Raw genomic sequence first — 27,617 nt, forward strand, 5'->3', positions numbered from 1 at the left:
CTGTTGTATTTACTATATTCTCTTACCTGCAGCATAGTCATGGGAGAAGCCCAGCAAAAAGAAAACTGATTAATAAAGAATAACGTCCTCTGCTATTTACCCAGTAACAATGGAAAAATAAGTGTAACACTAAACAATCCTGATATTCAAAAACAATTACCCACTTTTTAGAAACCCAAGCTCAGGAGTTGATTTTGGTACACTATACCTTAAGTTTTAAGTGAGATAGTGGCCACAGTGAATTTCACAGTGAAATTCACCCACTGTGATTTATTTCCCCAGCTAAGGAATTTTCCAGATATAAAAAAATAACAAATTATCTCCCCTCAAGTGTACAGGCTCGGTTACGGTAGAATCAGAATGTAAAAGCTTCTCTTGCCAATCCCTGTGGCCCAACCTTTAGGGCAACGGCCCATCCTACCTGGCCTCCTTACTTTCTCCCTATTGTTTACGCATCCCTTCACTCGTGACACTTGGGGTGCTGAGCTCCCCAGGGGTACTCCTGCCTCCTTTCCTAGCAGTGGCAGGTAACAGCAGTAGCAGACTGCAGGGACACAAGGACATGAGCAGGAACCTTCACATTTGTTGTTTGTTGTTGTTCAAGTAACAAACCAAAGGACTAGAAATCAGACTCCATATATGCCTCATTAAACTCGGCTCGTATTAGCTGCAATGCTCACACTGCTGCAAGACATCAGAACTGTTCAGCAGTCTCATTTAAACTGAAACACAGGTTTGGACTATGGTACAGGTTGGAATGATTTTCTGTATGTTAAAATGCTAAACCAGCAGCAATAGCATTATGCATTCAGCATCCTTTTTTAGAGTCTGGAATAAACACAGTGTAGTTTGCAACTCAGCTGCTCAGCTGCAAGTGGAACCTAGGACTGACTCATATCTGAGCTTGTATGTTCAGTTGCCTTCACAATTGATAGAGAGAAAAGCATAAAAAGATGCTTAGGGCCTCTTCCATCTGTAACTCTTCCACACTCTGACTTAAAGATGTATCCCTATTGAATTATATAAGCAAGTATAAGTGAGAGCCTAGGTCACTAAATGAAAGTGAAGTACGTCTCAAAAAATACACGTGCACGTATGCAGAGAGCTGCACGCCTGCATGCAGCTAAACAAAGCTGTGCTAAACAAAACTGTTATTGGAGAGGTCCAGCTATGGGAATTCGATTTCTGAGCTCACAGCACAAAGGGCCTACACAACACACACAGCAACCAGAAGCCACTCTGTATCTTCTTCATAGGAGCAGGCAGCTCCAGGCTGACCACTGCTAGACAGCAACATTGCTACAAAAAAGATGGAAAGGCAACGACTGCTCCTGGGAAGGGCGATCTCTGTCAAACAAACCAGTGCCAGCCCAACTCTAAATCCAGTTGAAATCTGACAGAGACATTTCGTTGTTCGAGCAATAGGTGTATCCAAGTTCACAGGATGCCTGTTAGAGCCACAATACAAATTTAATTCTGTAGAAAGCTGCATGCAGACATGGTCTTCATTCCTGAAGCACCATTCCATGAGTAGTGCGAGTGTCATGGCCATGGTGCAACGCTATACCTTATGTACCGAGTAAGCAATTGTTCAAGACTTACTGGAATTCTTTCTGAAGGAAACACTACAACTAAAATGACCAACTTCTTTCATACTTAAAACTAGGACACTTCCAAGAGAAAATTTTTAAAGGTGCTGACCATGACAACTGGCCTTCTCCGTATCCTTTTTACTGTGCACCTCTGATCCACACAGAACAGAAAGGATCTCTGCTCTCGCATTCATCATGAGTATCTGTAAAACTCAATGTGACAGAACTAAAGGTAGCATTAAAAAGCATATTGGCAAAGAACCTTCTTGCTCAAGTTAGGCCCGCAAAAAGATTTTCGTTACCATCAGTGAAAACCATCATAAAAAAGTGACCAGTTTCAACTGAAAATCACGTCTTTTGCATTGAAATTTCAGTAGAGCAGAACAAAAGCAAATCACTGAGACAATACTGTCTTTGTTATATGAAATATTGATTTAAATATCTTTTTTTCACAGAAATCTCACGATTCTCAATGCAACATAGGTGTTAACATCACAACTATAAAAAAGTCACAGAGCAGACGTTGCCGATGTTTCTTCAACGAAGATATGCAAGAAGAGCAAACAGGTGTCGGAGGTAAACTAGAGGACTTCTGGGATTCCTCACAGCCCTGCTTCTCAATGACTAAGAAAAACCAACTTTTTTAGACCCTTTTGAAAACTTTTGCCTGAGTCAACAGATGCCATGCAAGTCAACTGTCTATTTTAAACAACAACAACAACAAAATCTCAGTTTGAATTACTACTGACAGACTTAAAAAGTAGTTCTTTCTATACATCTGCCTTCTCAATACTGGCCATCAGCTTGCTTCTTGGCTTTATTCTGCTGAAGAGCTGACCTACTGAACACAGCATTACTGTTTTACTGTCATGGTCTGCCTTCCCACCTTTGATGTCGAAAACATTAACTGTTTGAGTAACTATCTTAGAATATTTGTAAAAGCAATAGTGTGTACTCAAGTCATCTGAAAGGACCCAGGCATATCTTGAAACACTAACATTTTATTATGACCACATATGGTTTTACCACTGAGATGCTGAATAATTCCATTCCAGCATGACTACACATTCAACTTGCTTTCTACTTGCTTGTTTCTTTGATTTGTTATTTTAAATACTACGTTAAGTTAATGTAATTTTTGTTGACATTGCACTTATTTTCTTGCTCTTGCGCATCTACAATGGAGTACAAGACCTTACTTCCCAACAAGACACTAACCAGGATCATGAGTTAGAAAACTGATTTCATAAACAAGTAGATATAAAAATGTTCCACAGTCATGAACATAGAAAAATCTTTGTGTACCAGCACTGTTTAATTAACATAGAGAGCATTATTTTGTAATTCAAGGCTATGTCTGCTAAAGACAAAACCAAACATCTGTGTTTGGTCACTGAACAGATCAAGAATTTTAGTAAGTGTCAAGGATAATACACATTGACTTAATACATCAAATTTCTTAGAAAACAAGAAGGACTTACAGAAAACGATGAGCCATCCTTTGAAACTACAACTGGGTAAATTCCATCTCCCAGACGCACAGAGAGCTCCCAGCTACTTCTCTTTGATTTGGCAATGGGAATTCTAAAAAAGAAACAGACAGAAGAATAATTTTTAACAGAGATTTCATGCTTCTCCCATTTTAACCAGAAGCGCTTGCCTCATCGGATGGTCATGAAGGATATAGAATACCATTAATCTATAGACACAGTTGGAGAGCATACTTGGAAAAAAAAAAAAGAACTAAATATATTTTTCTGTCAAATGGCATATAAGGAGAAAATACACTCCTCTTTCTTTCTAGATTTGCCTTGACACACTGGGTATGCTGATAAAGCTATAGGAGGCTCTTGAATACAGCCAGCACTCGCTGCAGAATTAACTCAAACAGGATGAAATGCAGATGAGAAAGTGGGTTGGCAGGAGGCTAGCAACAGTGATAGCTGGAGCATCCTTTTTAAGGGCAAAATATAATCACTATTTCTGTCATCTCACTCTCAGTAAACCTTAATTAAAGGCCAATTACAGGCAAATGATTCAGCCAAATAAGTAATACAAGTAATTTTGTAATTAATGTACATTTTAGAGCATCTCAGCCACAGACTCCTTCAAGCAAACTGAAAAAATTATATATCAGAGCTCACATGCATGATTATACCTGTTTCTTGCAGCATTCTGTGGCTGCATCAGTTATCAGGTAATAAGAGAAACCCAAATCTTTTTAAATTTAGCTGAAAGAAGCACATTTGAAAGCAAAGCAATGAGACCTGAGTCTCCATTCTTGGAAGTTTAGAGCGAAACAAGTAATTTTCAGCTATTTTATATAAATACATATTTTATTTCAGCTTCCTCATCCTTAACTTCAAGTCTCTTCTACTTTGTTGTATGGTGTCTAAAGTTACGGTACATCTTTTCTGATGAGTGGCTGCCATATACTAGCATCAGCAAGCCCCGTGTAGCCTAAAGAGAAGGTACAAACATGGAATTTAAACCCCATTAAAACAAAGACACATTATTTTGGTCTAGTTTTTCTTCTACGCTCACACTTACACGTGTTTAGATTCTTTTTAAGAAATCTATAAAGGTATTAAGCCCACGACCCTTAGGTCTCTTCTTAAGGATAATTTCTGCTATGATGTTCATCTGTTGGGCATTGTAGAGCTTAACTACACCACTTTACAGCAGCCTTCAGAGTCTTAAAATATGGAAACACGTCCTTTTTTGTTATGCCACATGAATTCCCCTTAGGAATCATGTGCCCAGTGAACCACATTTTCCCAAAGGGAGTGCTCACTTTCCCTGTGGAATCAACAGGGAGAAGCACCTGTGAGGCCTCCTGACACCCTAGGAGGAGCGATTATCTGCCTAAACCTAGGATAATGTGCTGACTTAATGAGGATTTCAACAACTATTTGAAGAAGCTTGCATTTTTAGACACCTGAAATCTAAGCAAATACAAGTTCTGCAAATACAAGTTCAGGTACCTCATTAGGCAAGGAGTTCCCAAAAATTGTGTCTTGCAACACGCCTGAAAAGGGGGAATGGAAGCACTAAATATATTAGCTAGGGAAATAGGTGCATAGTTATCACTAGTTACTTCTGGATCCAAGCCAAGGAAAGCCTCCACCAGATTTCACCAAACATCTTAACTCACCTCTAACTATCAGTACCCACAAAGTTCACGAAAACAGATAATAAACAGAAAATAACCTATTCCCAAGTGTTACCTTTCACAGTTAATATACAGTGACAGTTGTCAAAACAACAAATCTGAGGAAATATCTATGGCTTATCGGGTTCAATGACATTTCTCAGCACCTCGTCTAGAAACTCCGTATGTCACCAAAAGGTTTAGACTGGCTGATAGGAAATGCGACAGACACAGGAGTTCCTGAAGAGAAGGAACAGGAATTTCCTGCACAGGTAGCGGGCAGCAAGCTGAGAGATGTTTTCATTGTACTTCCTGGTGTAAGAGCACCGGTAAGGAGGAATGTAGCTGGGTTTTGGCACAGCTTGGGTAAATTCTTCATGGTACTCCATTGCAATAACCAACAGGATTTAGGGGTTTACAGCAACTTCACATTTCTTGCACAAGAGGTAAGACCTCATTTCAAACACAACTTAGTAGACCCATTTCACTGGTGGCATGAGATTCCTTATAACCTTGCTGGCACGGCCCTGCTTCACATTGCATTTGACTGGAAGTGACCTCATGAATCTGGCTGCTGGCCATCAAAGGAAAGACAGCCTTGTTCTCCAGCAGGGATTATTTTTGTTCAGTCCTGTCTTGCTGAGCTTTGTCAAGTGTATCTCCAAACAGGATGCATGCCTCTTGAAAGGCATGACTATGATCACTGCTTTGCCTGGGTTTCAAACAGCCACACAGGCACATAATTCCTCTCTCTGCAACACTGGTGGTCAGGAGGGCAAAGTCCGGAGCTGCATCTAATCCCAAGTATGTGGCAAGTTGTATTTGCCTCCTGGAATTGCTAGATCCCTTTGCACAGGGACATTTTTCAGCTCTGCTAATCAAACGCCCGTGGCTCTGTAACCGTAACCTATCGTTACACTGGCAAAGACAGATACTTTCATTAGCTCTTCGGAATCCTACTTTTTCTTCACTAAATCAAATTCCTTACAAATAAATTATCTTGCAGTAGACTCCATTTTGACGGGATTCAGAGGGTTTTTCTTCATATTAGTAAGGATCACAAAGTACAAAAGTAAGGATCGAAGTCCACATTTCTTGGATATGGAAAGGAAGTTTACAGTCTCAAGTCTGTAAACTACTTTAGAAATGCAGAGGTTTCTATCAGGCTGTGTAAGGGGGTTTTAGGTGGGGTTTTTGTTGCTGTTTTGGTTTAGGGAGGTGTGGGGAGCGGGATGTTAATGTCTGAGAAGTCCCAGTGCATGGGAAATAATCTCTTTGTTCTTGGCCAAGGTTGCTTCCTTAGCTGAGAACTCTTCTAAGCCCTCCAAAGGGAAAACATCTGGACTTTTGAATATATTTTCCACTAATTCATGGAAAAGTCCCCAAAATTCTAACTATTTTAAAAAAACATGTAACGTTTACAATGCTGCCTACTGGGCTGAAATCCGAAATAGTCTATTTACAGGAAAAAAAAACACTGAAAGAAAAAAAAAGTCATTTTTTTACAATCATAAAGGACAAAAAAACCCCAAAACTTAAGACACTCCCCCTTCATCCCTAGATTCAGAATCCAGACCATATGTCTTTCATAGGGTTCAACACATCCTTGCTTTCTTCTCCCAGTTTTGGTAAATTATGTATCATCAAAAAATTACCTTCTTTACATATAAAGATCACCGGCTGCAGGAAGAAAAGCAAGTTTGGCAGCAAGACGAGTGCCAGGTGAACAGGAAGGAGGGCCACAGAGAGATGTGAGCTGTTGTCCCTTGCCAGGAGTATCACACAAAAGGAGGAGAAAGCAGCACTGAGACTACAGTGACAAGGTGCAGGGGGGAGAGGGGTGTTATGAACTCCCTCTGTGCAGAAACGGGTAGTTCTGAACCTCTCTGCCACACATTGTCTTCTAAAGGCAACTATCACAAGCAACAGGGGCGCACACGAAGAGTATGAGGATGGCCTGGCTCTACGTCATAAAGGCATCACTGTAGAGCACTGATGTAAAAAAAACATGTAAACGGTGTGAGAACAAAACCAGGAGTGTTTGCCTGCTTAGTTACAAATTCAAACAACTTACAAATTCACTTTATTTCTGATATTTTTGCTGCATAATACTTTTCAATCTCTGTCACTGTTTGTTTGACTACAGATGATGTCATAGTCCCATAATTTATTTCATACATTGCACAGCATATTACGTCCCTTTTACCCCCAACTGCCGCAAGAGACAGAGAGATAATAATAATAATAATAATAATAATAATAATAATAATAATAATAATAATAGAGCAATTACAGCCCCTGCTTTCTTTGCAAGTTTTCAGTGAGGAAAGCAGACAACTGCTAAACATTTTAGATCGACACACACTTACTGTGCTCATGGAAAACAGACAGTATTTAAACTATTATCTATTCTAGTCAAAACCCAATAACGAAAGAAAACAGTCATTCACAAAAGCAAGCCAAGTAATAACTCTGCCCCAGCCCGTCCATTTTGATTGTCATCAACCAATCAGATAGTAGGAACTCAATAAAACTACAATTTTCCGCAGTTTGTGGCAAATAAACTTCCCTCTCCTGATTACTGTTGATGATGTAATGAGCTATGATAAATGTCACCAGCTCCTAAAGGGTCAGGAAATTGGGTATAGATTTTTTTTACTTCCAATTCAAAATGTGAATACTAACACTGGGGGGAAAAACAACTTACGAATTCACTTTAGTTCTGATATTTTTGCTGCATAATACTTTGCGTAAACACAGCGAAATCCCAAACTATCATAACAAATTTCCCTCTTATGAAAGATTATAAGCGTTTGAAAACCACATTATACGGCACTCCGTAAAGCTGTTTTTCAATTGCGCAATTACGTATTCAGCAGTTAAATAAAAGTGAAATATTGACTTAAAACAATGTTAATGGTCAAAGAATCATTAAGAAATCCTTCATCATAACTTTCACAGCAGGTGGCCTGTAAAATGATCAAGAATAATGTGCTGGATTCTGTAGTCACCAAGGTCAGTTTCTGCATACAAATCTTCGCAGGGGGAGAAAAAGAGACCTTCAGAAAGTGGGCCATTCATCTGAACCAAGTTCAGAGAATTTCCAGCACTGTGAAAAGATATGTTATGCAAGCACATAGATGTATTCAGTGGGGGTTGACTGAACCAGCTACATGGAGACTACAAAGGAGCCCTCCCATGGCTCATGAATAAGTCGAGGAAATGATCAGAAAAAAATGGAGAGATGTTTAGACAGATGGCCCACTTAAAATGCCTGGGACAGGGCATAAGCAATTTTAATGAAACTTTAGATCTACCATATAAATTGTTTCTTATTTTCTCCGCACTCCTCCCCAAAAAATCTCAAGAAAGGCAAATAGAAATTTTACACTCAAACAAGAGCCTATCTTACAATGTAAAAAAAAAAAAAAAGGTAGAAGGGAAGGAAATCTCACACTTTTGAGCATTATTGGTTTAATAAATTCGTATACAAAGAAATATCCTTCACAGAACCTTCAACTATCAGATGAACATAAAAGCAGGGAATGGATAGATTAAAAGAATTCTAAACAGAAGTGTACTGCCAAGGAAAACAAAAATCTAAGCTTTACTATCTGAGTACTTTCAACACTTTCCAACATAAAAGTTTATCGTTGCACAGAAAAGATAAAAGCAGCACTTTCACAGGATTATTTTAAGAACTAAAAATTATGTGAAAGGAACCTAGGAATCTGGGAATATTTTATTCAGCAATTTGAAGTATTTTCTACATCTATGCACACACATTTCCTACACACACACAGACTGATCCATATCACGTGCACTTTTACATAAAAATGGGGTTTCTTTCTCCTTCATGTATGCATGCATACACACATACACCTTTCCTTCAGAGGATGAAAACATACTATCATTAAAGTAAATGATAGTTGTGCATATGTCATACAAAATAATAACCTCTACACTAGCCTGTGTGCCAGCTGATCAGACAAAGGCTGAAAGAATTAATGGTTATGTCAAAATGGTTTTACATTTTCTTACATATTACGTTTAGCTCAATAACAAATACGCATATTTATAGGCATGTACTCCATCTGAATAGAGGCCACAGGAAAAAATTAAATTACATGGAAGGTAAACTATAAAATGAAAAGCACCGCTTTAAAAGGATATTAGGGAGTGAACTGCGCTTTGATGCAAAACAGCATACATCTGGATGCTTCCTTTCCTTTAACAGAAGCCTTTTGGGGGATTTGCATTGACACAAGGGCCTGCAGTCCAGTGCCCAATGAAAAACTCTAGTGCCTTCATCAGTGGACCCCAAATCAAAGCTAAATAAAGAAACGGTTAAAGGTAGACCTTATAAATGTAGGGTGAATTTAGCTGCCTAGATCTAAGTGTGTGGGCTCAACTCCTTTCATCTTCGTTTAACTGGCAAGTAACCCAACCCTACAGACAACCTGAGCTCAGCCTGGCTCATTGTCTTCCACTCTGAAGGTCTTTAAGCATGCAGGGGTTGGCTTCTAACCCGACAGCTTCACGGACAGCTTCACCAACAGCCTGGCAGAGGTCAGGAACTAGGGGCTCCTCTGTCAAAGCTATCTCCATAGCCTTAAGGAAAAGGTATGCTCCAAGCATGCAGACAAACATCAGCAATTCCAAGGCTCTTGAAAGAAACTTTTATGACTCTTATATCTTTAAATCTACCAGGAGAAGGAAGGAGGATTGCTGCTATTGCCCATCTTGCTATAATAAAGTCATGCTTGCAGCATGTATGTCCGGAGAATGAAAGACCTGGGTCATCAGTCTCCTTCCACCTGTGAGGGTTCAAATCTACATCCCACCTCTCAAGAGAAAGAGCCATGACCCAGGTAGGCATTAGGGAACTTGCCATCCTACCCTGCTGACAGGTGGAAGAAATGACTCATGGAGACTCGGAGAATACAGCTCTCCAGCCTGATGATGCATCCTCTGGAACAATGAGTTTGGGCATTCGGTTCTACTCCAGGAAATTTCTACGCACTTTGCATTTAACAAACTTGATGAAACATAAAGCAATCCTGGGAGCTGCAATACAGCCCAAGACCTCTGAGTTTCAGAGGAGGGTCAGACTGCCCAGTCCTTCATCAGATGCCAACATACCTTGAAAATTACAAATAAATAAATGTAAAACATGATATCTGAAACTCATTTCCTCTTCTATAGCATGTCAGGGTCTACATTAGCATTTGGTTCTTCTTGGAAAAAAAAGACATCACAAGCGTTAATACGGGATAAGAGATGTTGCTCCTTGTCTCACTGCAAGCACTTGTGAGATGAGAAGCAATGAAGCTTCAAATCATGTGTCTGCTCTTTCAAACCACTTCCTAAATCAGCAAAACCATTTACCAAAGATAGAACTACTTGCAAACAGGTGTTTTTAATTGGACCAGTCAATAATATTGACTTGTATGTGCCAACAACTACTACAGAGAGAAAAATGTGAGAATATGTTAATCATAAAAAATTTTGGGCTATTCCTCCTCCATCAAAGCACTTAAATTTTACAATTGTGTGTCTCTCTAACTTCCTTTATTTTTAATAAGGGTTTACTTTGGGCAGCTGGTAAAACTAATAATAATAACACACCTCACAAAAGGAAAATTACAGACTCCATTTCCTGCACAAATTCTCCTATATTTCCTTGAATGAGGAAATTTATTGAGCAGATACTTAGGAATACTCTTGTAACAACTATCTCACTCCCTTTTAACACTGAAAGAGCTTCAGCACAAACCACTGTGACGCAGTAGAGATGACTACAGCTCTCTGTTAGAATCATCCAGTAGCCGTTATATCCTCCCTCATAAAATGATGTATTGGGATGAAGCAGTTTGTTCGGCAGCCTGCTTCCTGCACCTTCATTCAAACAATGTCTATGCCCAGTTATAAAGTGCTATTTTTCACTTTTATTAAGTTTAGAATATTCTAGGGTTCCTGCACATGTTAAAAATAGGCAGCAAGCTACTTCTGAACTAGTAATATGAAAATGGGGATGAAAGTATTAGAAGATTACATACTGATAAGTTTGATAACACAGTCAGTTTGACATCTACACATAAGTCTATTTTCCATAATTATTTTTTGAAACATCTAAGCAAACTCCATGGTAAGTTTGCACTACTCACACCAGCAGTGAATTCTGCCGGCCTTGGAGCCTAATAATCTCAAACTAAATTGCCACTAACGGCTGTAAACCTGAATTCAAACCACATTTGCTACTTTAATCCATCATCACTTCTGTCAGAATTTAAAATTTCAGTTATCTATCCACTGTTTCAGTACAGGTTCTGGAGAGTATGACAACTCAGAAGTTATCAAGACAACATACAGTGGGTGTGAGAACATCAGTGTTTAAGTTCAGATGAGGAGTGGTTCTCAAAGCAAATTATTTCAATCACCTGCACTTACCCTGCTTTGGATCACACCAGAGAACAGTCTGAGGACATGGGAACCAGGTGCTTGTCCGATGCAAGCAGGACAGAAGGCAGCCTCTGCAGAACTGCACCCAGCACACTCCAGCCACAAATGGGCATTCAGTGCACAGGACTGCACTAGAATTAATCAAAAGGTAAATAGGCACAGTGAGAGTATCAGCTCCTCATCACGAATTAGAAAACCATTTGTACAAGTACACACTCTAACAATAGCTAGATAAAATACTGAAGAACCTTTTATTCACATAAAGAGATTTTGATCTTCACGATAATTTCTGCAATTGCCCTCTCTCAAAACCATAAGCTCAGTATTTAGTTTAGATATTGGACCATAGTTTAAAAGGTAAACAAAAACCTGATACTTAAATTTAGGCTTAAAACTCCACGTTTAGTTGCTCCAGTAAAGAACAGTTATGGTAAGACATGCTTAGCACCTGCCAACTCCTCTCTGTTGAAAACAATGTGAATACTGCACAACACAGCACATCTGAAAAATCATTCTGCCAATCTGGAGGAATATATATATATATATATGTTAGAATCCAATTTAAAACTCCCATTTTGAAGAAATCTTGGACTGACATGCCAGTGCTGTCTCTGTTCCGTTATATAATATTTTCTTGAACGCATTACTACTTCTCCAGCTATCAGCAATTTACAAGGTTAGTCCCCCAAAAAACACATTAACCCATCTCTTCTGTTATACATCTGCACCCATAGACTGGTCATCGCAACCATAAAAGGCAGTAACATCTGACTAAAATCACAGAATCAGTGAATGGTTTGGGGTGGAAGGGACCTTAACGATCATCTAGAATGCATCATTTCTTTAAACAACAAAGTTTATACGAGCCAATACAGTGAAACCTGTCAGCACCTGCTCAACTTACTAAATCAAGAACAGGATCAGGAGTAGACACAACTCCTACAGTCAAGAGAAAAGGAAAGACACCAGAATAAGGCCACTGCTGAGGATATTTGGCAACAGCACTGGGAGCAAGAACATCAACCTTCTTCAACGTCCACAAAGAACACACTGTGCAAAACTAATGAAGAATTATAAACTATATTAAGATAACAAAAAAACCAAACTGCCTTGGAGCCAAAGTGAAAACTGTCTCCTTACAGAACATCACCTGCAAATATATTTGAGGTTATTAAGAATTAGGTATTGAATGCTTCCTTTCCTGTTTTTAATAGTTTAATTTAGGTTTCTCACGTAAAACTTACTACAGAACTGACCAGATGATATTGCTAGAAATATAGACCAATTTTCTTTCTGCCACACTCTGTAAAACCAATGCTCCAACTTGTTCTCTCTGAAGCCTGTCATATGTACAATGTGCCAGAAATCATTATTTAAAACAGAATTCTGCTCCTCTTGGAAAACAAAATGCTTGCACCAGACTTCAGCTGGCTCCCAGACTATTGTAAGAGCTCAACCATCGCACAGAGCTTACCACCTCCTGCAAACTTGGTTGCAGTAGAACCAAGAGAGTACATCCAAGAGCTTAACCGTCACATGCCAGTGAGATCAGTTTTGTAATTCAGCTGTACTGATCACAGTTGTTCTGTTGCTATTTTTCCTCTTAGAGACTTAATTCAGTAAACACACATGGTGTGTAGCTTCAGGATGGCACACAGTCCCAGAAAAGGATGGTCAGTTTTTCCCTTGCCAGCCATCCTATATGCCGTGGTGTAAAAATAAAAGCTGGCCAAGAGCAGTGGTTAATTTGCAACAATATATTTTTTTCTAGACCATGGCTGAGCCTTTCAAAAAGAAGCTTATTCACTGCATACATAGGATCTAGTGCTGGGTGACAGCACAAATATCAATGATGTATCTCTACCAAACCAGAGACAATGTAATCAGAGCGTTTGTTTAGAGGCACTCAAGTCAGTTTCCAACAGGCTACTTCCTCTATCTAACAAGTAAAAAATACGGCATTTTCCACGGTTTCTAAAGCTTTGCCCTCTATTCCTTCTGTACTAGATTCCTATGGAATAAATTACTGCCACTAATTCTGTTAGGTTAAAGAGAAAAAACAGCAGATGAGAAAAACTCCCAAGAGTTCATTAAAAATTATATTAGATAACATAAACCATGCATATCTTCAATAGGTACTAATCTTTCATATCTAGACAATTATAGCACATAGTAGAGCTCCAGTGACTCACACTACCTTCAGTACATCTCCGACTGCACTTTCAGCTTATATCCAGAGTTCATACCACTCAGCTTTTGCCGTCTTTTCCCTTTGTAACTAATGGAAAGAGAAAGGTCCCTCTCCGCAATGAGTTAGATCTTAGATAAGCTGAACTACCTTTAGGTGATGCCTACCTGTATTTACTATATTATTTAGGCACTACGAATCTGGGCCACACAAACCCAGGCTCAAATTGTTATTTAACAAAATCGTATGTATTCAAAGGAAGATAAAACTCTATTGTCTTCCACATATTTTCATCCTTTTAATAGTGCAACTGCCGCTGTTCATACTATGGTCTGGCAAGCAAAGAGAAGAAAGCCAGTAAGAAATAAATTGTGTCTGTTTCCTACTTAGCTAACGCCATACGTATCAGATGTGAATGAAAGAATTTAAGAAGCTACTAGTTAAACTAGAATTGATTGTGAAGGACAAAAAAATTGTGACAGCTAGTGCCTCATGCACCGTGTTAATAAAAAAGACTTTTCCCCACTAAGTTTCCCGCTGACTAAAGTCAAAGTAGAGAAGCCGGGTTGTGTAGGTAGGATGGAACGAAGGAGTGGCAGTAACACAACTGCACATTACAGTTCAACGCAAAGTGGATTGATGTCTTATGATTTCCTCCTACTTATTCTGGGAGATTCATGATGAACAGAGCTTGGGAACATAGAAATGGCCATACTAGATGGCCCAAATATACAACTAGTCTAATCATCAGTGATCAATAGTAGATAGTTAAATAAGGTATGAGAACAGTACAAGAATGTAGTCACACTTCCATTATGTACTTAAATAGAAATTCTTTCTCCTTCCTGGCCTTTCACAAACACAAATAGCACTAATCAGAGTAGTTCAGTAATTCACAAAGTGAAGAAATAATTCTCCTAAATACAAAACACTTTTCACAGACACACATAATATATATGAATAACATGACCCATATATAATGTGCCATACAGGTATATGCTATAAAAAAAACACAGTTTTCTTGAAACATTACTTACATATCCAATTACTATTTAATGAATATGATTACATATTGTTTAAAAAGACTGTAGTATTCCTCTTTCTCAGTAAGCTAATACGCAAAACCATACTTTTTAGTGAATGTTCCTACTGTATAAACAGTCATGAGCAAACAACTTGTCTGGGGTGAAGATATTCAAAAAGAACATCAAGACTGTTTTATCTGATACAGAGAAAAGGGACACATTTTGAACAGAAAATGTAAAGTAAAACCGTTGCACAAACATGACATGACATACGTTACCTAGTTGGTTTTGATCCAGTGTCTACAACAGATACTAGTATACCAGTATATCTTGAAAATTTAGATGGAAAACTACCAATAACCAGTAAAGAAACAAACAAATAGAAAGGGAAAAGCCAAAGTAGTTTCAAAACACACTTTCAGAAGCAGCATATGGCAGCTGAGAGAAGATACCATAGAAAGATGTTCAGAAACAGCTCTCACAATTTGGCTTTCAACCTCAACCCTTTCCTTGTGCTCTACCACTCCTGCTCAAAGAATCCATACCCAACAACAGCCACATCCCCTCTAAGCCCAAAGTCTCATCCATATCCAACATAATTTCTCTAAAATGCAAATGACTGCAGTCCTTTCTGGGCCTTCCTGTGTGAAGACGAGCTGGCCCTGTCTCTGGAGAGTTGTCTTCCACCTTTTAAGGGCTGTGAATGCAATCACAGCAATCCCAACTTTTTTAAACTATCAAACAACAAAATGCTATCAGCTGCTGGGAAGACATATGAATGACTGAAAACCAAGGAAGTTGAAGGAAGTTCTGGAATGGTGATGCAATGCCTGATGTAAGGAGATTGAAGTTTAAATGGACATAAGGCTACCAGGATTTTGGAAATCCCTGGAACAGAGATTCACTCTATTCCCTAAGAAGGGTTCACTTAAAGTAGGTGTTAAGACCTGGAGAAAGGAAGCCTGTGGTAGAGGCAGACATGCAATGTCTGAGATCAAAGAGTGGAAAAATCACAGCTAATAGAAGGAATAAGGTGGACTTAATGTTAGTAAACATCTTAAAATGATTGTGATTTGCCTGAGGAAATGAGTAACAAGAAAAAACGATTTGCTGCAGGGGAGTGTGGGGAAAATGTAGGATTTAGAAGAGAAGTGCTCTCACCAGTTCAAGACAACAAACAGAAAATTTGACGGTTTACGGCACCTCCCTTGTCTGAGGACATTAAGGGCTGGGAGCAGCCAGATGAGGACCTGTTTTAAATTTCAGTGTCTAGTAGAAAAATGGGCAGCAGGGTCTGGAGATAATCATTACTGTGTGACCATGGTGCTTCAGATCACCATCCATGGCAAAGAGAGGAGCCTCAGATAAGAGTTTCACAACACTGAGGTAAAGACAGAATCTTAAAGTCTAGGAAGCATAAAATTTAACAAATACGTCGGATTTTTTGAGGTGCTTTTTAATTCTGGAATTCAATAGGCAAAAAAATTATTTGTATAGTCACACTACTAACTGCAGCAAGACTAATTTTACTAAGCACCACAGAAAGACAGGATAAAGAACTGTCATCTCCTTTCTATGTCAGTGGGTAAACATCCCTGGTTTCAAAAGAATCAGGTCCTGCACAGTTCTTTCCTGCCCAGTCTTTCTCACAGTACAGGCTTTGAAGATACGTGTTGAAGGGAAACCACAGCCAAAACAAACACCAAGCATCACATTTAATTACACAGAGAAGTAAACCACTAAAGAACAGTCGGTAAAAGATTAATTAAAGAATCATCCATAATCACAAAAGTCATCTAAATAGTCTTTAATAGAGATCCAGGGAAAAATATCAAGGTTTCCAAGTGCTTACTATATGTCAAAGCACCATCAATCTCAAGTATCCCATTTGAAATATAATGACATAGCCGTGTAGTTTTTCTTTTAAGATTCACAACACTACAAGTTACAAAGACATAAATATACAGCGCCTAGCGTGCTACAAAGAGGGCTACCACAAATGCAGACAGTAGATTTTGAGTTGTGCGAGATTCAGGCATGAGATTCAACTCCAAGACAGCAAGCAGTAGTACAATTAGCAATGTTACCTCTCAAATACTTCTCCCATTAGAATTAGACAAAACTGCATTGTCACAGAGCCCATAGTCTTATATATAAAGAAATGAAAAATGTTCTTCTTTTCATTATCACTTGATGATGCACATACCAGGAAATGTCATATTAAGAAAGCAAAGAAAGAGATCTCCAAGACTAAGACTAAGAGAAAGTCAGGACTCAATTTTCTAGCGAAGATGTTTCTTCAATATTTTCACTTAAACACGCACAAACACACTCTTAAAGAGTATATGCAGAAGTCATCCATGTCTCTAAGAGTTGAAAAGAAAGAAGGCTTCACTCAAATCTTATACATTTACACTTTTAGTATTACCCTTGAACAAGACTGAATTGAGCATAACCGCAGTGAAGGTCAACTTCTATACTGGCATATCAGATTTCAAGCCAACAGTTCTCTTATTTAAAATATGTTAGATAAAAAGGTAATACGCTCTCTGCAAGAGTTCCCTTGAGCATAGAAGGACCAATAAATTAACTGTTACCATATGTTTGGCTCCTTTTGGCAAAATTCAGTAATAAAACACTGCCAAACCTCTTTTGGCAGGTAATAATATTTGGTAGCTATAGTACAACTTGGGGAAAAAGGAACCTGGACAGAAAGCCTGGAAATTAATAGAAGAAACTCTATTTCCATCCTTGTAGTTTGATATACACCACTGAAAGAAAATTTTAACAAAGTCAGCTCTATGGGTCTGATCTATAATAAGAGGCTGTCTCCTCACAAGGAACTGTATCAAATAAAATCCCAAACACTCCACCTAGTACAGTAATACAAATATTCTGCATGTGTTTTTTTTAAACAATGCTATATATCTACAATCTATATTGCAAAAAAGAAGCTTCATAAAATTAGTATTCCAAAGCTTTAAAATGCATATTATTAGCCCTTTCATTACAGTGGGTTTATTTCATTATAAAAGAGCAAAGCCTGGGCTTATTCTCCATGCCGTGCTCTTAAGTTTCACTTGCATTAAAATTAAATACTTTTTTTCCCCACATCTTTTATATCCACATAATTGAGAACAGGATGTGACAGATAGAGAGCCTTTAACACTACACCTCTAATTGTAATTACAGACATAGGATATGAAATTCTGGTTATTTTAAGGACACCTACTACAGACTTTTTTTAATTCCAGCTAAACAGGTAGAGATGAACCCAGCTAGTCCTATTCCTTTATCAAGGCAAGCAGGACTTGCTCTGTAAAGTCACAGTTACATTAAATCAATGCTTTTTCAGATAAGAAAATGTCCGTGTTATTCTGTCTTTGTAATCATCTATGTTAATGTATTCTACATTCATTATTATTCTCATTTCCAATAAAATGAATACAGCCTGTTGTTCATGCCATCATGGCTTGTGCGTATAGGAAAAATAGACACTTGAAAATTCCGTATTCCCTTAATCAATTGCATCATCTATTAAATTCTAATTTTTATGTATATCAGTCACTCACTGCTCGGCTCACAGTCTGACACACACATCTGGCAAGCAGTTTGAAGCAGGTTGACAGGTACAGGCCAGACATTTCACTTCTTAAAGTCACATCATTGCATGGTTAATCCTATATTTGCATTAATTTGATTACAAGCACTTACAGGTAAGAGTAATCCTAAAGTGTAAGTCTAAGGATTATAACACAAGATTCTGGAAGGTTTTTCTAGAAGAAAAATAGTTTTGCTATTCTACGCATGCTTGCCTCATGCAGCCATTTGGGATTTTTATTAATAGTCTTCTCATTACCGTATTCATCTTCTGATTTCTTATTTTTTATTTTAAGTAAGGCAATTTCTGTGAAGACTTGACACGGAAATCAGAGACTTCATTACCCTGCAAAATATATCCCCAGTTCAAAGTATTTAAGAGGGTTAAACAAAATGCAAACATTTAATGCAACATTAAGCATGAGAAATAAAAACCTGATTGCCTAAAGAAAGCATGCTATGCTGTTACCCTGGTGACAGGTTAAAAAAGGATTGTGAGCTGAATGGCTGTATGATATGAAATTAAAATGTTTCACATTGAACAATCCAAAATGAATTGGGAAAGGTTAGAGCAGAGGAGAGAGAAATCAATTCTCCAATGGCAATGGTGAATGGAAGTGAAGTCTGAATAGGATTTGCCAGTGGGGTGCAACAGCTGCCAAATATCCTGCAGCCAAAGAATTACAATAATACTGATGAAGTGTGCAAGAGCTTTTGGAATCATTGCAGGGAACAGAGAAATACTCCTACAATAATGAGGCTATTCTGTGTCCCATCCCACTTTCGTAGCTGAATCAAAGGAAAAAGAAACGGTTGAAAACTGTAATACTCAATAACAAAGGTATAAATGAATTACCTATCCCTTCAATCAATATCTTATATTTAACTACAGTCTTTGTGGATCATGAATGAAGCAAGCATGCTAAACAATGGACAAATCAAAACACATACATGTAAAAGTAAGCAGACAATAATGAATGAGAGACTTGTTCTTCCCATACATTTTGTTGACAACATTTCTACAGCAACAGCATCTGGAACAAGCCATACACTACACAAACAAACAGCAGGACACAGCCAGTGCCTGAAGGAACTACACAAGATAAGGTCCTGACGTTCATGCTTCTCTTTTTTTAAGCTAATAATCCTAGGAAAGAAACATCAGTAAAACTTCTCAGATTAATGCAGTTACACGTGTATTTACTGAGTTTAGTCTCCCAAAGTCAAGAAAAACTTTGCCCTTCCATAAAAATCTCCAAAACAACTTCATTTCTGCCCTTCAAAATTCCAAATAAAATATACAAATGGAGAGAAAAAACTATGCTATTATTACAATAGCTGTAAAATGACTAAGGAGCATGTGAAGATTAGCATGCACCTTGTTAGTTCTACAGTTTCAATCATACACTTTTTACACAGAAATATTAAAGAATAGGTTTAGGAGGTGTAAACTTGCATGCGAGGAAATAATTGTCAGGCTTGCAAATGGGATCAAAGTAAAGGGAAGAGAGAGAGGCTTTGTTGTAAAAAGAAGATCTTGCAGAAGAAGAGGTCATAAGCAAAGCATGGATGAGAAAAGGGCCAGATTCACAGCTAAAAAGGGACAGGAATATAGCAGCATAAGAGAAAACATTCACATCTGCATACTATGTAAATTCAAGTTTCAACATTAAGGGAACAGTAGCCACAGAACCGATAAAGCTTCTATGGCAGCTGCTGCCTTCCCAGCAGACATGGTGAAAATGAAAAACATAGGGACTTAGCCAGGTCCATTTACTTTAGCGAACAGCTTTCCCAAAGCAATCACTACAGCAAGATGCAGGCCACTGCTCTGGGATCTTCCTAAGAGATGCTCAGTGAGGTTCAAACTTTACATAATTATTATCTTCATAATGATTTTCATAATGGTTATCAACTTTAAAGATCGAGCAAGCATGGATTCCTAAGTGCTCCGCACACCTTTTTCCCTGAAAGTGACACAGGGATGACAGGTTATGAAAATTTCCCATAACAGACCATTCTGTTTCTGGAATATATGTTCATGATATGAAATGATCACAGAGTCACAGAATGGTTGGGGTTGGAAGGGACCTCTGGAGACCATCTAATCCAACCACCCTGCTAAAGCAGGTTCAACTACAGCAAGTTGCACAGGAACGCATTCAGGTGGGGTTTGAGTATCTCCAGAAAAGGAGATTCCACAGCCTCTCTGGGCAGCCTGTTCCACCCTCACAGTAAAGAGGTCACCCTCACAGTAAAGAGGTTTTTCCTCATGGTCAGAGGGAACTTCCAGTGTCCCAGGTTGTAGCCATCGCCCCTTGTCCTGTTACCGGGCACCACTGAGAAGAGTCTGGCCCCATCCTCTTGACAGTCATCCTTTAGATATTTATTAGCGTTGATAAGATTCCCCCCTCAATCTTCTCTTCTCCAGGCTAAACAGATCCAAGTCTCTCAGTTTTTCCTCATATGAGAGATGCTCCAGTCCCCTGCTTATCTTCATGGCCTTCCACTGGACTCTCTCCACTAGTTCCTTGTCTCCCTTGAGCTGTGGAGCCCAGAACTGAACACAGTAGTCCAGATGTGGCATCAGTAGGGTAGAGAGGTGGGGGATAACCTCCTTCTGCCTGCTTGGCCATGCTCTTCTTAACATACCCCCAGGATACCACTGATTTTCTTGGTCATGAGGGAACATTGCTGGCCCGCCATCAACGTATGGTCCACCAAGACTACCTGCTGCATCTCCACAGAGCTGCTTTCCAGCCAGTCAACCCCAGCTCATGAGGGTTTTCCTCCCAAGATGCAGAACTCTACACTTGCTTTTGCTGAACCTCATTAGGCTCCTCTTTGCCCAGCTCTCTAGCCTGTCCAGGTCCCGCTGAATGGCAGCACAGCCTTCTCACGTATCAGCCGCTCCTCCCAGTTTTGTATCATCAAACGTGCTGAGGGTACGCTCTGTCCCCTATTCAGGTCATCGATAACAATACAAAGCCCAGTACTTACCCCTAGGGAACACAACTGGCTACAGGCTTCCAACTAGACTCTGCACCACTGATCACAACCTCTGAGCTCTGCTGCCCAGCCAGTTCTCAATCCACAGAATCACAGAATCACACAGAATCACCAGGTTGGAAAGGACCCACTGGATCATCGAGTCCAACCATTCCTAACACTCCCTAAACCATGTCCCTAAGCACTTCATCCACCCGTTCCTTAAACACCTCCAGGGAAGGCAACTCGACCACCTCCCTGGGCAGCCTGTTCCAGTGCCCAATGACTCTTACTGTGAAGAATTTTTTTCTGATATCCAACCTGAACCTCCCCTGGCGGAGCTTCAGGCCATTCCCTCTTGTCCTGTCCCCTGTCACTTGGGAGAAGAGGCCAGCTCCCTCCTCTCCACAACCTCCTTTTAGGTAGTTGTAGAGAGTAATAAGGTCTCCCCTCAGCCTCCTCTTCTCCAGGCTAAACAACCCCAGCTCTCTCAGTCGCTCCTCGTAAGACTTGTTCTCCAGCCCCCTCACCAGCTTCGTTGCTCTTCTCTGGACACGCTCCACCTCACTGTCCACTCATCTAACCCAGACTTCCTAAGCTTAACTATGAGGATAGTATGGGAGATGGTAGCTCTGCTTTCAAATGACTAAATAAATACCTTATATTACTCATCAATTTCAATTAAATTAATTTAATCCAATCAAAGAAAAAATGATACATACATTCTGTAGGAACAGTCCGAAATGCTACCTTGAAATGCTCCATTTCAGCTGGCCAAAAATACCTGTTTCATGTATTTGCATCTATTTGTTTGTCTCTAGCATACATAATCCTCTTTCTGTAATAAGCAACCAAACAATGTAGAAAGGTAAGTAAGAGGAGATTTTAAAGACAGCTAGGCTATTATATAAATCAGCTGGCTTAGCAGTGATTAAGCAAGATTACAAAAAAATAAAAGCATGTAATTATTTATGAGGGGTCAAAAGAACAACATCAAGTAACATCTAAAGAGACAAGAGAGGGTTGGTGACAATCAGAAAATCTCCTTATAAACAAGGATATCACACACAAAAAAAAGGGAGAGTTCTAGTGACTTGCTAGGTTATGGGGAAAGAAAGAAACACATAGTGGAATAATGGTCTGAAGCTGCAGTAGTTACATAAACATATTGAGAACTTCCAAAGGTGTAACATGAAAAGAACACTTGACTTGTGGACCAGGGGACTAGAACGGTAAGGAGAAGACTTATTTTCATGAGCTAAGGATGACTGCATAACTCCAAGGCAAGGGAATGAAGAAAGCCACAAGTAGTCTGGACCAAATGAAAACAAAGTGTTTTATCTTCATATATCACCCTAGAGGGTATTTGTAGGATAACGCAAAGTATAAATATTTAACTATACTTGCAACAACTGATCGTGTTGTTACTGTGGTTTGAGGGGGAGGGAATAAAAATCACAATGCAATTGATACAATTCAGCAGTGCCTGTGTCTGTGCTGCAAGTAAGAATTCTCCCTCTTTCCAGTGGGTGATTCCAGTGAATTTTCCTGACATCATCTCCCTTCTTCTTAAAATTAATGTAACATAACCTTATTTTGTGCTGCTCCAGCAGTGCGGGAGCACCAGAAAGCTCTCCTACTGGGCAGCTGACCATCCTTCCATATGGGGAAGCCCTAGGCTGGCAAAGAGCTGGCTCCATCCCAGACTCCAGCAGAGTAATAGGTGTAGTCGGTGTGAAAGCATGCATGCCCGAGAGGTGCAGGGCTCCACTGCCCTCTGAGCAGTTCCCTCACTGCCCTAGCCATACAATGGTAAGGCAAAGCAGGCATCTGAACCATCACTATTAAGTGTACCTGAGGATTTATGTCAATACATCTATACCAAAAAAATCTAGACACAAGCTTACAAATAACTCATTAAATAAAAAGCTAAGGTATCCATTTCTGTTCTTGCAGTTCATCAGCTGTATAGTGCCCACTGCACTGCACCCCTCAGCCTTCAGAATTTTACAACAGCCTGGCTATTTCAGAACTTGACAAAAACTTGCTTGTGTTTTATCTGTAATTTCTCATTATACACTTAATCTTTCCTGTGAAAGTATTTTATGCTTAGAAAGCATCATACATTTTAGATCTCAAAATATTTTATATGTGTTGATAAATAAATATTTACAAAACCTCAACTATGTAGTAAAGTATTAAGGCCATTTTGCCTTCTTCAAAACTGAGGCCAAATCTAACTGGCTTCTCTAAGGTCCCACAAGAACAGTTAGGCGTTTAACTCAAGACTCCCTAATCCCAGTCTTCCATATTAAAAACACACGTGCAAGCAAAACTCTTTGGGTTTTCACTAGCATTATAAAACATTTTCCAGTGTGTTACCATCTTTTTGCATGCGGTATCAGGTAATATGGGCATGCAGCCTCACTGTTTTTTTCCAAGTCATAAATGATGAAAGGGTAAAACCCATACAAAAATTAGGAAAATACCTTTAGCGGCCAACACAAGCAACGCATAGGAAGTGCTGCAGGCAATTGGGTTTAGAAGTATAAACATCACATTAGTAGACCCATGAGATAGCATGATGTAGCCACACCTGGAGAGTCACTCTTCTATTCCCCTCCCAACCCAGTAACGAAAACAAGTCTGAAGCCAAAATGTGAAGATTCAACTGTACAACATCGTTTCTGGTCTCCAAGGCTAACTACATCAAACAGACATAAAATAAGCTGGATTGACTTCAGCCAAAATATGTTTCCACTTGAAACAAGATCGAGGTCTGTCTAGAAGACCTTGGGATTTTACTAGATGCTGTAAATCTGTTCAGCAGCTGTGGGTGGCACCAGTTCCACAATAAACTAGACTATGGAATAAGTAGGAAAAGTCCTAGGCAAAATAACTGAAAGCTGAACAATGAAATAATCATCAGTCATTCATGTCTCTTTCCTGTACGAAGTACGTGCCCTTATTATCTGGATATCACAGTGAATTATTCACACTAATATCTGTCTCACAAAACACCAAGCATTTTCATTAGCTAATTATCTTTAAAAAAAAAAAATCCAAACCCCACACCCCACAACTACCTTTTTCCACAAAAAAATTGGTTAAATAACCAGTTAAACAAATAAATAAACAAACAGAGGGGAAAAAAACACCACAGAAAATGCTCTAAATACTAGATTGCATAGCAAACATTAATGTCTGCATTCCTGTAACTCTGAGCAAGCAGTGGTCTCCAGCAGCTGTTCTAGCTAAAGGCTGGAAAATTAATCCTAGGAGACTGTTGGTGAGGCCAGGGGCACATACCAATGCAGACAGTGGAAATTCACCTGTGGGTGCTCCACCAAATTACAATACAATTTCTTCTAACACAGCAAAGGCAAACTGGCTTTCAGCTTGTGGCCTGTATTAACCTGAACACCACAGCAACTACTGCAACAAAGAATCCTGCTACAGGGGTCACATCTAATTGAAACTAGCTGAAGAAAGTTGAGTGTTTATCCTAATGAAGCAATAGGTCACTGATCACCAGAGTGTATTCAAGCAAGAATCCTACACTTGATGATTGATAAACTGGAGAGGGACAGATTTAGATTAGATGTAAGGAGGTATTTCTTCACCATGAGAGTGGTGAGGCACTGGAACAGGTTGCCCAGGGAAGTTGTGGCTGCCCCATCCCTGGAGTGTTCAAGGCCAGGTTGGATGGGGTCTCAGGCAGCCTGATCTGGTGGGATGTCCCTGCCCATGGCAGGGGGACTGGAACTAGATGATCTTTAACATCCTTTCCAACCCAAACTATTCTATGATTTGGTCACCCAGGGGATTGCAAAATACATATTTTCCAGTTACACCTCTGCAAATACCTTCGACTGTACAGGAGAACCCCCCTCATGATGATGCTGCTGCTAGTCTGATCTGTGGCACAGAGATAAAGCCCACTTCTGCAACCCTTCCACAAGCCATCTTTTGCTCATCTCTTCCTCCTTGCTACACATTTCCACCTTTCTAGCTGCTGAAGAATAATTTCACATCACAAGTAATTAAGCTGGTTTTGTCAGAATGATCTAAAGTAAACTATTACTGTTTCTAGGCTAATATGAGTCACTTCAGCAGAAGCAGAGTAGAAAGCAACTACGCACAAAATCATGCCTACATATCTGGAGGAGGAAGAGAGAAAAGGCAGAGGCCAAAGAAGAAGCAGGCTGGGACAACACTTCCTTAATCTGGCTCAGGTCCATTTCATCTGATCACAGTCTTAGCATCGCTAGTGAAAGGTGGAGCTTCTACGAAGACTTCCAAGCACGGTTCTTTGTATCTATCTGGCTAGAATAACAATCCTGAACTTGGACTGACTAAATCATGGGGGAAAAAGGGAACTCGAAATATCCCTACAGTTGTGAAAAGAATGCATATTATACACACGGCTCCCAAAAGGGAAAAGAAAACAAACCAAAACCAAGGATAAGCATATAACTCAAGTTCAGCAAAAAAAAAAAAAAAGAAAACACCACGCTCGTCTCTTTGGCAGCTGTGACAAGTTTAGAAGAAATAATGCATTATTTCAAAATACTACTTTCCAGTGCAATTACTCACACAAAAATTTCTCCACTGCTTTCATAGCATGCAAAAGAAAAAAAAAAATGCCATCAACATAAATAGCGCCAGAGAGGTGATTTTTTGAAGATGAACATCAACACGTCGATGTAGTCTTCCAAACTGTTAGGAGAATGTTACGGATCAACTCTGGAACGTGCACAGTCTGTTTAACCCACTTAAATACTCCAACATGGATATAGAATTCACACAGACTCCGAACACCCAATTCCACCACGGTGAACTGCATCCAAGATTACAACTGGCCTTTTTGATTTGTTGCCAGTACCACAGGTTCCTACTCTGCACTTCTTCACTAATATTTTTCAAACAGATTGCAGCCATACCAACAAAGATACGCTTTCTCTGGCCACAATCCTGCTCCACAGAAAGCACCCATGACATGGAACATCTTGAAAAACAAATCAGAGGCAGTTTGAGTAAGTTAAGGAGATGCTGTGAGGGATCCTTGATGGGACTGCAGTAACTTGTATGCTCCACAGTCCTCAGTTCCCTCTAGAGGGAGTCCACTAGCTGGTCTAAGGAGTGAAGAAGGCTGTTCAGGACACTGCACAATCCTTTGACCTCATTCTGCCTTTGTTTCTTTGACTTTTCCTCTGGTGGATCTGCATGATATTGGGGAAAGGGTATCATCATCAGGTTTGGATTTCTGCAGAAGTTACATACCAGTAAGCCCTTTGCATTAACCTCATCCTTACTTGGCCTCAAACAAGCAGCTTTACTATCACCAAGACAAGTAGGTCTAACAATATAAGTGGACTAAAACAATGACCTATTCACTAAGAATCACATTCGGGTGCCGCTTTGAGAAAATTAAGGCTCAGCTTCTGAATGATTCATTACAGAGCTGCATATGTCACAACAGATGGAAAAGATCATCCTTTGAAAGCTGAGCTGAATTCAAGTACACCCCTGTGCTTACCTGAATTGTAAAGATCTGTTATCTCCACCATTTAAAATCTGCAAAATTAGAACTTAATCTAGTCTTATCAAACACAAACTTCATGTGGTCAGAAGACTCTGCTACCTTCTCTGCTCATGCTGGAACAGAGGGATTTACGTTAGAAGGTCCCAAAAAAATTAGTTTGGGTTTTTTTTCTAAGCAGGAGTGCATTTGTTTCCTTGATGCAGCACAAAGAGATGAATGACCATACCTCAATGCAATATTTTGTTTTCATATTTGACATCTCAGTTAAAGTAGTTGTATATATCTAGTTTATTAAGACACACAGATACCTAGTACCGAAAGAAAATACTTGCAACAGAAAGAAAACATTAAAAGATTCCTCAACAACTGGACTCCTTTTCTTTTCTTGATAGCACGTAAGAACACTTTATGGGCCAGAGGAAAAAAAAAAAAAAAACCAACTCAGATCAGAGCAGGGAATACAAAAGCAGTTTGTATTTACTACTTAATTCAACAATTCCTATCCTTACTCTACGAACAAAGTAATCCGTAACCTCTCTCTAGCAGTACCAGACTACTTAACTTCCTATGCTGGCCAATAAAAGCTACAATCAAGGTTCCTCCTCATTTTCCCTTGTTCATCTTTTATTTAGGGAACAGTGGCCTTGGAGTATCTGTTCTTCTCCTTATGCCATTTGCTATGGAGGATGTAACTTGTGGAAAGAAATAAAAAGGTGCTTTACTTTCCCCTATAGATGCATAAGGCAAGCAATGACCTAGCCATACATATGCTATATATTACAAAGCCGTTATGCTTGCTCTAAGTGTCTGTTTTTTCTTTTTTTTTAACACCATATGGTAGTATTTATCTTTGCGGGTACAAATAAAAATAAAGATTTCTTGAAACCACATTTGATTTATTCCTGACCACTGTAAAATCAGTAATAGAATACACTGTCAAACCACTGGTATGGAATGTGAATAATATCTATCCTGCATTCTGACTTCCCTCTCTCTCTCTTTCTCACAGAAACGCACAAACATGCATTTATATTAAAGAATGTGAGACAAGAAGAAACAGCCATGC

At 39.3% G+C, this 27,617-nt stretch overlaps 1 protein-coding gene across 1 annotated transcript in view; it reads right to left on the reverse strand.

Moving 5' to 3' along the window:
- The window catches only part of PCCA (propionyl-CoA carboxylase subunit alpha), a 289,809-nt gene that overhangs the window by 110,276 nt on the left and 151,916 nt on the right, over positions 1-27,617 (reverse strand). Inside the window, exon 19 of the mRNA XM_054064867.1 lies at positions 3,074-3,176. Coding sequence (XP_053920842.1) covers positions 3,074-3,176 — 103 coding nt within the window. The remainder of the gene's footprint in view (positions 1-3,073; positions 3,177-27,617) is intronic.

Source organism: Cuculus canorus, chromosome 1 (genome assembly GCF_017976375.1).
Source record: "Cuculus canorus isolate bCucCan1 chromosome 1, bCucCan1.pri, whole genome shotgun sequence".
In the NCBI taxonomy this organism is placed as follows: Eukaryota; Metazoa; Chordata; class Aves; order Cuculiformes; family Cuculidae; genus Cuculus; species Cuculus canorus.